At 37.6% G+C, this 16,708-nt stretch overlaps 1 protein-coding gene across 1 annotated transcript in view; it reads left to right on the top strand.

The window, feature by feature from the left end:
* GRID2 (glutamate ionotropic receptor delta type subunit 2) overlaps positions 1–16,708 on the top strand; it is a 350,310-nt gene that overhangs the window by 210,138 nt on the left and 123,464 nt on the right. Inside the window, exons 9-10 of the mRNA XM_087736257.1 lie at positions 2,871–3,068; positions 10,032–10,344. Coding sequence (XP_087592383.1) covers positions 2,871–3,068; positions 10,032–10,344 — 511 coding nt within the window. The remainder of the gene's footprint in view (positions 1–2,870; positions 3,069–10,031; positions 10,345–16,708) is intronic.

Here is a 16,708-nt window from a genome sequence, read left to right on the forward strand (position 1 = left end):
AGACCTGCTTATATAGTCTGAATTACCACTTGCTTTGGAGACAAAGTGTATCAGGATTTTCTTGAATTTATTGGGGTCAAATGGAAGCTTCATCATCCAGTTGAATTTTGCCACCTCCAAACTCATTAGTTAGCTTGTGAGTTTTTGACACCTACTTTCTACGAGCTTATTTTTTGTTCTCATTATTTTTCTGTTAAGTAGGTGAGAAATGTATTGGCTGGTTTTGTGTATTTTCTTTCTATAAGATCTGCTTTCTCAAGGATGGAGACATTTTAACATCAATATTGTAGGGATATCTCTTTCCATAGGAGCTCCCATAACACTCTCCCAGTGTACAAAAGGACAACTGACATAGCTTCAGCTTGCAGCATTTATGGGAGGGAAAAATCAAGACAAATATTTTTGCCCTCTTTCAATGCCTTCTGAGAAATGTACACAATTACAAAAAAACCCATTGCAATAGTTTTGGTTTCTTTTGTCTGGAATATGATTAAATATTTTGCTGCTCCAGGTTTCAACAGAAGTTGGGAAGTGTGAGTTTCTTTGAATAAAGCTATTTGATTATTTTTATTTCATTAAATGTTTAGCACACTGGACATTGTGGGTTTTTTTAAATCTCTCAACAGCAAACAATGTTACATAGCTTAGTAAAAGACTGAAATTAGTCGTGACAAACTGCATTTTAAATAGTGTTTTAAATCAGTACAATTACCAATTGCTTTTTAACTAACTGAATAAAAATTCAGTTTATGAGCAACTTTTCTAATAACTTAGAAGTGGTAAGAATAAATCCTTTCTAATATGAAAATTATCAACTTCTAAAACACCCTTTGTACACACAAATCTTTAGAATTTTGTGCATGATGTGTTTAGATTGATAAATTGCAATATTTATTTTTTTGTGGAAACATTTTTTTCCAGCAGTTTTGAGTCTATATATAGGGAATCTCTCATCCAAGTGATCAGCAAAGCTGAATTCACTCTGTGTTTTCATTTGGGAGAGGCTTTCATCAACTTAGTCTCAATTCCTTCAATGTTCTTGGAACCCAGGCACTGGAGAACTACTTTAAAAATTCACTTGCATTTGCTGTTTTCCATTTTTATTCCATTTGGCTGATCTTGAAAAATTTGGAAGAAAGAAATTCTATCTGACAACTGGGAAATAATAACGTGAGACAGTTAACACTTCTGCTTTTTTTTTTTGGTGTTTTTTTTTTGTTTGGTTGGTTTTGAGTTTTGTTTTGGTTTTGGGGGTTTGGGTTTTTCTTCTGGATTTCCTGCAGTCACGAAAGAACATCCAGCCAGTGCAGTCTGGTTGCATCCTTGCTTCTTTGGCAGCATCCTCAGCATGTGGCTATCCTCATGAATGTTAACTCAAGCATTTACAAATGATGCTTTCTTATTTCGAGAACATCTTGCCTGCAGTTCAGTGCTACCTGTTCATATAGAGTGATATACTAAGAAACTAAAAATATTTAGTGAAGTATTAGTGAAAAATTTGTGAAAAGTGCCTTGGCTTCAAAGTCATTGACAGAGATGAGTAGTAGAATGATAAAGAAAAAAAATCATTTAAACACCAACAAAAATGCCTCTGGAGATACAATTAAAGTTTGGGCCACAAATACTGTGGAAAATCAATCTGTTTTCTTCTGTATGCTTGTGGGTTATGCAGACTAGGAGGAACTGGTCAGGAAGTGGTTTCACGTGCTCGTCATGGCCAAGCCATGACAAGCCAGAACTTTTTTGCACCTCAGAATAGATGTTTCTGATAAACTCATACTAAATTACAGCACCATGTAAAGAATTAAAAGGAAGAAATATAACATATTTCCAAAAAAATACCTAAGTGTTACAGTGCCTTCATGCCTTTTGGGGGGATTTGATACTTTTGCTCTACTTGGGTAAATCAGACAGATACTCTCAGGAAAAATAAAGAACAAGCATAAGTGAGATCCATCTATGGCAAATATATTTTTTGTGCGTAGAAATATGATCTCCTTTTGTGTTTCGTTTTAAAAAGAGGTGAAGGAGAATGTCTAGAAATTAAATACTCAACAGGAAGAATAATAGAGAGGGGAAAAAAGAAATTAAAGTTAGCCAAAAAATCATCTCTTTCTGAGAATGTTATTAGAAATATTAATTTAAAAATGGAAGAAACAATTACAGATCTTGGGGAAAAGGAAAATAAAAGCATATTGTTTGGAAATCTTACCAACCAAATCCAACTTTCAGTATCTATTTACATCCTTTATTATGGTCATCTTTTTGATGAATATTCACCAGTCGTTCTTATAGACAAACTTAAGTGCCATAATTGATTCTCCCTAAACTAATCAAATGGATGCTCTTTAGATAGAACTATTTAAAGTCAACCAGCTTATACACAGATTCAGATTACAGTAGAAGGACAAGAGAAATACATGTTTCTGCAGTATGGCCTATTTTGCCATGTTTTTCATTCCTTACAGCAGGAATTAGTAGTCGCATTTGTCAGATATTGTTTGCCCAGCCAGTGAAAACTGGCAGCACTGTAGAATCCTCTGTATTTATGGACAGACATATGACTGCATGTCTGCCCTGCCAAGCATAAGTGTGGGCAGAAGGCATTACTGAAAAGCATTTCAGTTGTAATGTTACAGCAGAAGATTTACTTCTGAAATACATAGTAGAGAAGAAAATTTCTCTGTTGAAGTAAATACATAACAAAATAGCATTTCACAGAATGCAAGAGGCACTGCTAACAATGTGTTGTAGGAAGGTTTTGTATAAATAGTATTTAAATAGTTGCTCCTTTACTTTTAAAAAAAGCAGCACCCAAATATGGCATGTAATTTCTTTACTAACAGTTGCCTCCTTTGTTTTCTATTTAGGAAGAGCCCTTTGTCATGGTGTCTGAAAATGTTCTGGGAAAACCGAAGAAGTATCAGGGCTTCTCAATAGACGTGTTGGAAGCCTTGGCCACTTACCTCGGCTTTAAATACGAAATTTACGTTGCACCAGATCACAAGTATGGAAGTCCTCAGGATGATGGGTCATGGAATGGACTGATAGGAGAACTGGTATTTAAGGTAAGGTTATTGATAACTTACTAAATAAGGTCACGTGATAAAGCGAAATAATACATGGTATATTATGTTTGCACCAGCCAGTAACCTTTTCTAATGAACCAGTGATAGCACTTTGTTCATTGCCTGTGTTGCCAGCATTTGATAGTATGCCCAGGTGCACTGAGCGGTAAAAAAAAAGCTAGAAATAGTGCTTGCTGGTAACTATTTAAGAAGCAGGGCAATCTCTTTTTTCCAACCAAAGTACAGCAGTATGAAATCTGAATACAGTCAAATAATGGGATGCACAGCATCCTAATTAATTTGGCAAGACCTGACACAAATGAGTTGAAGAGGCTGTTCAAAAGAGGAAAAATTGGTGTTGCAGTAATTAGTGATACATTACATAAATAATGTATAGCACTTAGAAAAACATTGGTGTGATGAATACATGAAGTATATAATCAACAGAAAATGTTTTATTGATATATAATAAGACTTACATTATGTAGATGTATGAATCAAGAGTAGTATGTTCTCTACTCTGTAATTAATAAACCATTTAGTCTACTTAATTTTACATTAAATGTTCAATATTGTATCATAAATAAATTAAACCAAATAAATGTGCCATATTTTTCTTTTTTTTTTCCACTCTTCACATCTTGTCTCTTTGCAGTTTTTCCCATTCAGAGAGAAATACAGGGCTATGCAGACTCTATTCTGCTGATGTCTCATTTGTGCCGTGAACATACATATTTTATTTGCTCTTAGTTAACCTGTAGAGGCAGCTTTTACAGCTATAGAGACCTACATTTGTTGTTTTTCATTAAATAACTGCAGTAGATATCCATGTAAATAACTTACTGCTTGTTTATGGAAGTGCTTTTCCAAATCTGCAGGTGGAATTTAATTGATAATCACAGCAAAGAAAAAGGAGCAACGCAGTTAGATACAGGACCTAATCATTAAATACTTCAGCTAAAAGTTAACAAAAAGATGGAAAATAAGTCTTGCAGTAAAGGAAAAAGAAAAAGAAAAAAAAATTAAAAATGGAAAAACAATCCCCACGGGGAAAAAAAAACCCTAGTGATAGCTTTAACCTATTCTGTGTTCCTGAGCAGTAGGAAGCCTGTTTGAATGGAAGACAACCACACATGCCGTACCTGTGGCATGGTTCATACATCTGTACCATAGTAATAAACTTCCTTTGCCATGTCCTTATGCCCTTACGAAGCTGGAAGGTGGAATGCTGTGATCATAGATGGTAAGCTGGAGCCACTTAGAAAAGTATATTTTCCTCCATGTTCTAAACTTTAAAAACTAAAGATCCCTCATCTAGTTATGAGACATAACACCACAATGGCCTACTGGTTTATTTTTATCATTTTTTCTGCTCCTTGAATCTGATGTTATACTATACTCTACTCTCTACAGCACTCAGCAAACGACTCAGCAGGCCACTGCATAACACAAGCTGGAGGGGTCTTAGTCCTAGATGGCTCTGGAGATGCAAGTGGGCCTAGAATGTTTTTTATTTATTTGAAATGAATGATTTGTAAGGCAGAACTCATAACTGAAATCAAATTGTTCACTGAAAAATACGTATGGCATTCTTGTCCCTGTAGTAGGCAGGGACTCGGATAACTCTAATAAACACCCTTAAGGTAATAACCACCTAGATCTGTAAATAGATGTCATAAGTGGAACAGGTTTTCCAGTCTGTTACAATTTTGCTGTAAATGAGTCTTAATGGATATAAAATTTTTCTGTACAGTTAGAAAGTATGAAGAATTAATGGAACTGCATTTGGAATTCAAAGAACAGGTTTTCCCACTACTATGGCAGTGTATAATTTTTTATCTTCCTTACCCCTTATATAATTGATAGTAAAGGTTCACTGTGTCCTCTCCCGTTCTCTCTCCCTCTTAAGGCAAAAGAGAACCTCTGGGCGAGCAGCCAGTGTATATCTACCCCTTACCAAGTGCAAGCTGTTCTTGAAAGGCTGCTTACTTATTTATGGTGAACTAAGTTCTGCTCCCAGAACTCAAATATCTATCTGCTTGGCAACTTTGTAAGGGGAAGCAAAGGAGCAGAGAATAGTTTTAAATTAAAGGCCTAACCTGTTTAAAATAGTGTTTCCTTGTTTTCCCAACCAAGTCTTACATGATAGTCTGGCCAACATGTGGAGGAAATCCAGAAACAGAGGGAGTGCTCTTTGCCTCTTAATGCGTGAGCCAGAAATTAGTTGGGAACAATGTATTTCTGCAAAAGACAAGTCCCACTCAAGGGTAACGGAAAATATCTGCCTTTGCTTTTTGAGTGCACGTCATTGAGAAGGCTGTCTGTGGCCACTACAGAAGATGTGCCACATGAAGTGGCAGTTGCTGTAGCAAGCACATAAGTTCTGTGTTCAAGATCAACATATGCTGTTTGCATTAACCTGATTCAGCGTGCAGCAGGCTCTGATGCAGGTCCTGGTATCAGTGAGAGCAGTCCTGGCCTGCTCCCATTTGCAGCAGCTCTGCTTGGGCTGCAGCACAAGGCAGAAGCCCCATGGTGCCAAGTACATGCCCTAAGTCCACAGCTGGCTCCACGGGCATAAGATTATGCCAAGTTCACTCTGTTCCAGCCTTGAAAACAAGGTGCCTGTTGGCTGCTAAAATAGGAGCTGGAATCAGCAGATCAACTGGCCTTTAATTTGAATTTGGAAACTGATTCAAGCCTTCCTCCCTTTGATTGTCACGACCTGTATTAGGTACACCCTCGCTCCGTACACCTTCTCCTGTCAAAATAAACTGAATGTAACCATGCTATGGAAAGCTTTCTGTTTGCTGAGTGCCTGAACCAGAAGGTCTACAGAGGAAAAAATGCTCTTTGAGACAGGCACGTGGTGCTCTTGCCCCTTTCCTGTCAAATGACTGGGGCTTTCAGCACGTCTCCCAGAGCTTCAGCTCACAAACATGATCAGTTTAGAGAGCAGCATCTTTCTGTGGAGAGGCTAAAACCATCTCAGTGGAGCAGCGCTTTACCACAAATCTTTCTCTTGTTGTTAGTTACCTGTGTCTTTTCACAGCGCTTCCTTTAGTATCCCTCAAGTCCACATTACCAGAGGGATGAACCTGTGTGACAGGCAAGAGAAGTGGCTAATGCCACTTCTGAGAGAGGACAGTAGGCTTTCCAGCACGGCTCTGGGCTTCCTGGTGATATTTGCATCCATCAACCATTATTTCCCATATTTCACCATGCTGACCTTGATTGCTAGGATTTTTTTCCAATGAGGAACCATCAGGAAGCAAATAGCATAGGAAAAACTGCCTGATTCCACTTAAGTCCATCAGAAAAGGAAAACTAAATACATGCATAAACATTCTAAGAAAAACTGCAAGCCAAGTAGAAGCCTCTTATAAGGCCCTTTTTTTGCATCTTTCTACGGGGAAGTAGCATAGGAAGGAAGCAAGCATTCAGGGAGGACAAAGTGAGAAGAAAAAATAATAGCTGAGTAAAAAGAGAATTATTTGGATGTATGTGTGTTAACTTGAGCAAAAATGTCTCTGTGATTAATTTTTGCATGTCCATATTAGTAACTGTGTAACGTGTGGGACTGTGGTTTATTGCTTCCAGCATTCATTGAAACTTGGTTTAACATTGAAAATGGATAAAATGAAAGGCCTCATGGGAGCAATTTAAAGTAGATTCATTTTTTTTCCCTGTTCTTGATCATGAACTACAGGAATCATCATAAGATTGCTTTCTACATGTATGAGACGTGCTTGCTTAAGCAATAGCATAGAGGAATTTCAGGGATTTCTAGGCTTTGCCGATGAGCGAGCTGGTTCTGTGACACCAGTAACGATGCTATCAGACCCATTTGGTCATTTATTTGGGATTTTCTGATTCTGGTAATGTTGCTCTACAATGACCTCAGGAGAACTGCTGTTACCGAATATAAATTCCTAAGCAGGTCACGTAAAGAAAAATAATGCCCTCTGCTGTTTTTTTCAGTCAGTTTCAGGAGTCACAGCTTCATTCATCAGAACTGTATTAAACAAACATCTAAGATGCTGATAGTTGGTTGATTTTGGCACTGCGAAAACTTAGTGAGTGGAGACTTCTACATGTTTATAATTCAGATTGGAAGCTTTACATCTAAATATTGACATCATTGCATGCATTCGCCTTTCTATCTCAGAAGCACTAAGTGAACCTTGACTTCTTCAGAGTGTCTTCTCTGATCCAATTTGACATGTTAATGACAAGCATTTAATTTTTTTCATCTTCCAATATTGATACAAGTTGACAGAATTTATATGTAATTAAGAATGCTCACCGTCAGTAGACCAACTATTAAGTTAAGCCTAAGGCTGGTTTTGTGCTAAACATACAGTTTTCTAGTAAATTGGTGTTTATGAGTCAATTTAGTAAGTTAAGAATATGAGTTGTCATATTTCAGTGTAACCTTTTTTTTTTTTTTAAACAGCTAAACGCAAGAGTACTGAGAGTTCAGGACTTCTCTCTCTCCTTTCTATTTTTCACTTTCCTACCACTATTTAATCACAAGACAATTATATCATGATTGCTGCTGCAGTATGACAAAGGAAATGCAACATTTCCACTAGGACAACGTTGTTCCTCTGTCATAGCTGGCTGATAACCAAAGTGGAACCATAATGCTGGGGAATTTGGAGAGACTGCTCCCCAGAGATGTAACATAGAAGCAGTATTTCCACAAATATCACATGCTGTGCTTTTTCATGCAATGCATTTCCATGTATTTCATGGAGAAACATGTCTCTCTCTAAAAAAAGGGGGAAAAAGTAGAAAAAAATCTATTAGTCATTCAGTCCTACAGTAATCTATTATTTGGTAAAAGTATCTTATGTATATTACTTTTCAGTGAAGAATCTTTAAACATCTTACAAATACAACTTGAATTAACATCTCACAATAATCTAGTGTGGTAGGGAAGTATTTTAGTGAAGTGTTGATAATTAACACAGCTAAAGTTAAACAGCAGGGGCTAAGTCTAGGACTTTTTGTTTCCATGTGTCCTCCTTTAACCCTGAATTCCTATTTCACTTTTTGACATACATTCAGGAAAAAAAACCCAAAAGAACCTTATTCATTAAATATAACCATGTTTTCCTGTTTGACAACTATTGGTATAGAGCATTGAACTTCGACATTTGTAAATTATTTTAAAAATACAATTATATTCACAGTTGTGGAAAACAATTCAAATTATTACTGCTTTGCAACAGTGGAGCTAGGACTTAACCGTCAGCAGATACTTGAGTCACTTTTTGACCAGAAGTTTTATAGTCAGAGGATAGAGACTCAGATGATCTGAATGTTCCCATGGACTATTCTGATGACATTTTTACTTGGATTACTGACTGAGTTTGCTGCTGCCCATGGGCAAAGGGCAGTTAAATCATCACTCAAAAAAAATTGGTAGGAAGGGACATGAAATGAATTCATGAAGCCATGCTTTCAGCTATTGCACATCAACACAGCTTTACTTAAGACACTTAGTGAATCTAATGCACAAATTAAACCTGAAGCTCTAACTCATGGCTTTTAAGCAAATCAATATTTTGAAACACTCTTTTGTCCAAATCATCAACCTCCAGCTATCTTCCGCCACTTTCTCAAGCCAGTGAACAATTAATATAAAGTTAAAATAACATCATTTAAACTGAAGTCTTAAGTGCACTGTGATTAAAAGTGTGTTTGTACCATGGGCTGCAGAGTGTTTTGCAGATGGTATTAAAAGAGCCCAGATGATTTGCAAATTTGATTTTAATCAGTTTCAGCTGCCATACCTTCCCACTTAATATTTCACATCACATTTCTAAGGAGATAGTAATCTCTGCTTTCTTTGGGCAAAAAAAAAAGAAATTCAAGAGAGTTAATAAAATTTGACACAGTACTGAGACTTTCAAGCCTTTGTGCTCTCCTCACCCCCTTCCAAAGGACCACACGCTGATTTAGGCAGAAGAGAAAAGGCTTAAATTAAACTAGTAGCAGCTTAAAGTATTTTAAGTACTCTTTTTCATATTAAAATATCTAGAATTTATAGTCTTTTTTTCAGTATTTGGGCTTTTTAAAATGGTGTTAATGTGTCTGCTTTAAATACCCTTTCTTGTTTTCACTGCGGTTCTAACTGTACGTGTGAAAAGTAAAATAGCACCTGCTGTAGTTGTGCCTGGTGTCTCTGGAGACCTAATACCCAGACATGCTGTGAAATACAGTGATTAGATCAAGGAATGTTATTCGTCGTCTTCTCATCTGAAATGGGTTCTTTAAATTACAAAAAATGTAAATGGCGCAAAGCAAGTCTGAGGTAGCTGCAGGACAGGTAGAGAGGAATTGCTTAGCAGGAGGATATAGAGGAATAAATAGTAAAGGAACTGCACAGAATATTGGCTCTTCTGCACTTCAGACTCTGCAGCCAAAATTGTTGGTTTTCAGAATGTCAAGTGTCCCCAAAATCCCAGGATATATCAGATGTCCTTTGTCGTGCAGTGGCCCTTTGTCATGATCATCATGTCATCAAAATGTTGGATATCATGTGGCTCTGTCAGGCAACTAATTTCCTCTGATTGGAAATGATATACACAAGGTCTGCCTTTTGCCACGATGACAATGATGGCTTCAGTAAGCCAGGCTGAGAAAAATGACCAGAGGTAGATTTCCTCTAGCTGTTATCTGTGTCTGAAGTATTTAGATTCCTTGGAAAATAACAATGGGAGAGCTAATATGTCCAAGTCCACCAAGTGAGGTTTGCTTACAGAAACTAAGACACGTGGTACAGCTATTCTGTTCAAGCCTTAGTCACATTTCTGTGTTCACATATGTGATGCTTAAGACATTGGCTTCAACATCTGCTTCTCCATAAGTTTAGCTGCTGTAAATCACAGAGGAATGAAGATCTTTTCTGTAGCTCCCACTTATGCATGTTGTTCTCTCTCCCTCTTTCCTCAGAGAGCTGATATAGGGATCTCTGCCCTAACCATCACCCCCGACAGGGAAAACGTGGTGGACTTCACAACACGTTACATGGACTACTCAGTGGGTGTGCTGCTTCGAAAGGCAGAGAAGACAGTGGACATGTTTGCCTGCTTGGCACCGTTTGACCTCTCCTTGTGGGCATGCATAGCTGGCACTGTGCTGCTAGTAGGGCTACTGGTCTACCTCTTGAACTGGCTCAACCCCCCACGCCTTCAGATGGGATCCATGACCTCCACAACCCTCTACAACTCCATGTGGTTTGTGTATGGATCCTTCGTGCAACAAGGTAAGAGACAGAGGGACACTCTGCCTCTGAGAGAAAAACCTATATATTCTCTCTGTTGCTATAGAGACCTTCCTCTTCCGTGCATTCCTCTCGCAGCCCGCAAGGGACTGGGACCACTGGAAAGCCTTGTACTATAAGTTTTCTAAGACATTTGGCTGCCCAGTGTGGAAACAGTGAGACGTTCAGAGTGCTACATGCTAGTTTGCTTTGATTTGTAGTTGTCTGATTAGAGAAAGCTGATTTTTCTCTGGGGGGGGGAAAAAAAAGTATTTCTCATAATCTGCTGGAGAATTATTCATAGTTAATGTGAGTGCTATGTTCTTCTGCAGTCAGACAAAAAATGTTGGGATTTAGCTTTTGAACTAAATTTAGGCTAGTCACCAGTGCTAAATGGTCTTATTGTATCTGATATTCTTTCCTCCTTCATCTGATTTATCTCAGTTTTCCTATATAATGGTTAGGCTCAACCTTCTCTGGCCTTCCTGGATACTTTCTCAATCCCCTCTACCACTCTACCATCTGGTGTAGCCCAGGCTAGTCTCCAATTCTGTTTATATTCCCAAGTCCTTCACAGTCTACCTCTTCCGTCAGAGCTTTAACCATGCATCCTAAAGACATCAGGGACTACAGATCTTGGCTTGGTATATACTACTTAAAATTCTTGTCTGCAAATTAGGGTTGTAGTGCGAAGTGGAATAAGAAAACACAGCTTCATGTGAGAACAAAGACAATTTAGACAATAACACTTGACAACAAAACAGAACTAATACCTTCTGGCATATACATGTAATTGTTCGTCAGTCACTTCTGGCACTGCAGGTTCACCTGTTTGTAATTGCACAGAGCATCTGCTCTACAAAGAGCCATGGCCACCGCAGCCTCAAAACTCCCAGATAGTTTTTTGGATTTTAACATGAATTTGGATGGAACACTGTAGGTAAAAGCATCATGTTTATGTAACACTGGGAACACGTAGTTTAGAAATTACATTATTCCTGTTCGAAACAATCAGATGACATCCATAAAAGCTAAAGGTATGCGTGAAAATCAAGTATGAAACTCCTAGAAGGGAAAAAAGCTAAATTAACAACACCATCCAAAAAAAGAAGAAAAGCTAAAATTGAGAATTTCCACAAGAGGTATGATTTTAAACACATCGACCTCCAGACATTATTTTTTAAATTATCATTTGCATTGAGCAGCGATGGCCAGCTGAGGAAAGCTGAAGACATTGTTTCATGTTTGTTGTGGATTTTTTTTTAAAGAAAATCAAAGACTTCAGAGCCAGCTGAGAGCTACAAGTTTTTTGAATGTATGTCGGTGGGTTCATAAAGTTTTCTTTCTGTCCAAAATATTCCAGCTGTAACTGTTTAGGGAATCCAACTCTGAGAGAGCAGGTGGTCCATTACAGAACTAGACTCATGACATCTGTCTGCTTGTTAGGTTAAAACTTGTGAATTAGTTTCTTTACTGCATGAATGTGAGTAATTTTACATAGGTGTATTTCTTGGTATTAGCCTTAGTATCCCTGCTGTACTCCCAGCATCATTAGTCCCTAAAAGCTTTATAGGAGACTGCCCAGCAAAGGTTTAAAGGAGGCAAAGCCAGTTTAATCACACACTTCAATCTCATGAATTATTATCTGAATTGTTTGCCTTATGTCTACCCAAGTAAGCCTGTGTTGTCCCGTGTCTTGAAGTTTCCTAAGTCATACATCCAGAGTAGTAGCCCGCAAGGGAGCCCTTAAATAGATGCTTAGTTGGCTTACAAAGAAAAAGTTTTTCTGACCAGTCAGTAAAAATGAGTACTTGAGGAGGGCTTAGAGGGAAGCCTTCAATTAAGCATAAAGATGAGGAAGAAATTAGATTTAAAGAAGTGGGATCAGGTGACAAAAAAGCAGAATTTACTGGAAAAAGCAAAGAAAAGGAATTTCCTCAAGGAGATCTGCATCCACTTCCCATGGTAAGAGGATCATGAGGTGCAACTCAGTAAAACCTGCTGGTGGCACATGGCAGCTGGGACCACCAAAACTGTTGTGGGACTTCAGAAAAAAAAAATCACAGAACTTGGAAGGTGAGAGCCATTTATTTACAGAGAGAGAGGTCTTGCCACACCAACCAAGTGGATTTTCAGCACAACTCTTCAGAATCCACTGGAATAATATAAAATGTTCACTTGGCTCCTACTGAGTGAGGGGAAGCTATAGACACATCTCTCCTTCAAACAAGAGGACAGCCCTTAATTTGCTAGAAGGAAAAATGACACAAATTTGGGTTGGTACAAAAATATATGAAACTTACAGACCAGTTTAAACATAAAGAGTTAGAAGACCTCAGAAATCCAGTGCAAAAGCGTAAGAGATCCATTTATAATGTCAGCCTGTGTTTCACACTCAATTTGAATATAACAAAAACTATATTAGCTGAAGCGTTATTGTTTACTAACCCTTGTGAATATAGACAAATGAAAGTAATTTCCATTGACAGGCTAACTGGCTATTGTGGTAATTTTGCTTCTGTTTTCACTCATCAGCTTTTCATTCAGCAGAAAAACTCCACAGGTTTTATTTGTTTTGGAATAGCAAATCTGTTGCTATTAATTGTGATTGGCATATCTTAAGTGTGGCAGCATGGGACATTTCAAATACTGTCACTTTCACTTAAGTCTTTCAGCTGCTGATTTAAAACATGACAAGGTACTCATTTCTGTTCTCAAAACATACAGCCAAAGATGCTTTTATATCCTGCACTGAGAGAAACAAAGCTACATGAACCAAGGATTGCTAGTGCTTTGATAGTGCTGGATTCTTTGTTTCGGGCTAGCAAGCACGTTCTGGCATCGTCTTCTCTTTCTTTCCTCTAGCTAAAGGAAAGATTTGCAAGCACATAGGCTGGCTCCGGACCTGCCATGGCTCTGAAGACAGAGGCCTTTGGTGCAAAAATACAAGTCACTCTTTAAGGAAACTCATAACCTATTTTGATTGAAACAGAAAGGTCTTCTTTTGCTTGTTTCTCCTGAAATAGTTAAAAACACTGCAGATTATAGAAGGTAGCTTCAGTCCTCTGTGTCACTTTGTATTTTCTTTCAGCCTTGACTCTGATGTTCTGATCAAATTCTCTTAACAAGTTTTAACCTTTTGCAATTTTTGAAACATCAGAGAAAAATACTGTGTCATGGTCTGTAGACTAGAGTCAGCACAGACCAGTCCAATATTTTTTAAGGCAGGTCTATGATTACTGTCATACTTGGTAGCAAAATGTAAGTATCTTTAATTGTTTCCTTTAAGGTAGACTGAAACTTAATATCACTCCTTCTTATATCATTTAAACTTAGGTCTTGAACTTGGATTTCAATTTCTTTTTTCCCCATGTTGGAGTGACCAGTCTAGGTACCATTTTGAGACTCTCATAATATAGAAGTATATTTTCTCTCTGTTGCCCTTTTAATTTTATGTTCAGCCATTACAGAGATCGGTGTCTGTGTATTTATATATGTTATTTTTGTAATTTTAAGATACATGTGATTTTTTTTATTAGAAGAGACAATTTTGAGGATAGAGCTGCAGTGTGACTGGGGAGGCTCAATTAATATAAAAGTGTATAGACTGCGAAGTGGGTTTTTTTTTATTCTGTCCTCAAGCCCTTCATTTAAACAAAAAATGATGGCCAGTGCATTGAAATACTTTGTCTTACTACCCAATATACCCACTGAATCTGCAATATACTGTGACCACTAAGAAGGCAGAGACTTTTCAGTGATCTTGGCCATGTGGTGTTGTGGATTATATTAAAAACAAATGCTTCTTACTCTCAACTACTCATACAGGCATGCAATTCTGTAACACACATCTGTTATCTCTGAGTTATTTATTTATGCCTAAAGATGAAGCAAATTCATAGATTTAGACTGTGGAGGATTTCAGTTATGTTGAAATTTAGTGTCATGGCTTCTGAATGCGTTTTTTTCCACACGCTCATCTTCTAAAACTAAGTGGCAAAAGCTCTGTATTTCACTTTTTTTCAAAATTAGCTTTTGCCAGTTGCACAGAAGATGTTGTTAAGGTTTCCTTTTCAGTGGGTTTCCTCTCTCTCTCCCTCCATATTTCCTCTTGGCTTCTCAATCCACTCCTCACAGGTTTGTTCTCTGCCTACCTTACACTGCAGCTGGTGGCCACCATTGCTGTAGCTTTCTTCTTGGGTATCACTTGTGACCACACTGGTCATGCTGCTCCTGCTCTTCCCATTGACTTGGCTCCTCCCTAGGCCTCTATTATTATATATTCAACAAAGCTCAACAAAGAGAATTGCAAAGTCCTGCCCCTGGGGAGGAACAACCCATGCAAGTGCATTCTGGGGGTCACCCAGCAGACTGAGCAGTGGCTCAGGTTGCCCAGGGAGGGTGTGGAGTCTCTGTCCTTGGAGATATTCAAAAGCCATCTGGACACGGTCCTAGGCAACTGGCTCTAGGTAGCCCTGCTTGGGTGGGGGCTATTTGGACAAGATGACCTTCAGAGGTCCCTTCCTACCTCAACAAGTCTGAGTGATATATTATCATGCTATATTATATAGGCTTTGCTCAACTTATGTGCTATTCTATACAACCACGTTTTTTCTTCCTCTTCAACCCTGGTACTGTTGCTATTCCTTCAAATTTAGCCCTGATTAAGATATACCAATGTTGGAAACCAGCCATATGAACAGGGACCAAATAACTGTCTCAGAGAGGAAATTGGGTTTACTAAAAACTTCCATCGAGATTAACTGAATCAACGGACTGCAATGGCACAAGTTCTATTTATACTTGCTGAGAACCTAGTTTAATCTCCTGAAGGTTTTCTATTAGCTTCCTACCACTTTATGGGCTCTTGTTATGAAATACTCTAGAGAGCACTCTGCTCTCACCGTTACTGGAGAAAAACAATGATTTAAGAAACAGAAGCTGAGGATTTAGAGTTATTCCCAACCCTTTTTGTATAATAGATCGTTTTTTGAGACAGGTGAAATGCTGCATAATTTTTACCAAGAACTTACAGAGGAATGTTCTAGAGGATTTTATTTTGAGAGCAGCCTCTCAAATTTTGCTTCAGAATACAGTGATAAGCTTACTTAGTTTAACAGAATTCAACTGAATGTAGAGAAAATAATGAAGTTATATAGAAAATTACAATGTTTTGTACTTAATATAAAAGACAAAATAGAAAGACTTTGTCTCTCTCTTATCCCACGTTTCATTTTACTTTGAATTTTTCTGTAAGAGGAGGTGTTTCTGAACTGAGCTGGCAGGATTTTAGATTATGCAGGTAAATATGCAAGGCTCTGTTTCACTTGGAAATGTCTGTAAGAAAGAGAACTAGGCAGATTATTTTTTTTTTTTTTTTGCTATAACAGGAAATATCTTTACAATGACTGAATCATTCAAGATTTAATCACTTCTCAGTGATTGCAACGAAACAAGCATTCATTTTAGTTTTATAAATAGGGTTTGACCATAGGATAACAGGTGCTTAAAGTATTACCCGCAAAAGTATTCTTTTCTTCAGAGACCTTAATACTCTTGCTTGACCTAGCAAAGTTACAAAATGAATGATGTGAAAGCATCACTGGTGGGCCATTTTTTTTATCCCCTTATGTTTTGGTTAGTTTAAAATGCTGGTCACAACTGGAGGTGTTGATTGGTCATCAGTGGTGTCAGTAATGGCCAATTATGTTCATAATGCCCAGTAAATGAGCAAATCTTACTGTTTGCCTTGTTTAAATTACATTTCATAAGAGCAATAAAATAGACTCCAAGCCTTAGCATTTCTAAGTCATTATAATACTTCTCGGATGGTTAAAGCTGCTCAGACTTCTCAGTCTTGTTCCTTGTATTACCACCCAAGGTGTGATATAATCCTCCTGAAATGCACTGCTTGGAATGCTGTTGCTTAATAAATTACTCCATCTTGCTTATCTCGCTCTTGGCATATCCCTATCAGCAGGAAACCATTATGCTGTAACAACACATTTTCTTAGTGACATTTTCTCTTAATTAACTGTAAAACCAGTCTCTATATATTTAATATTCAGGGGAAAATTCTAAAAGCATTTGGAAAAAAATGTGTTAGAAATCAATTCTGTCTTCACATGCGATATTTAGTGGTGAAACCTAATCATTAAGTTTAGCAAATCAAAAAAGATCCAACATAAATGCTTAAGGACTAAGACCTAGTTCCTGATTTGGACTCTGCATCTGATCTGCCGGTTGACCATAGAAACTTCATTTAATATCTTGTATATCAGTTCTCAGTTGTAAAATGGAAATATTACCTATCTTCTTTCATAAAAATATGCTTTATGTCTTCTGATTGAAAGCAAAACTTAAATGC

The sequence above is a fragment of the Nipponia nippon genome, unplaced genomic scaffold (assembly GCF_047370975.1).
Source record: "Nipponia nippon isolate SJK-2023a ecotype South Korea unplaced genomic scaffold, ASM4737097v1 scaffold_6, whole genome shotgun sequence".
Taxonomy (NCBI): Eukaryota; Metazoa; Chordata; class Aves; order Pelecaniformes; family Threskiornithidae; genus Nipponia; species Nipponia nippon.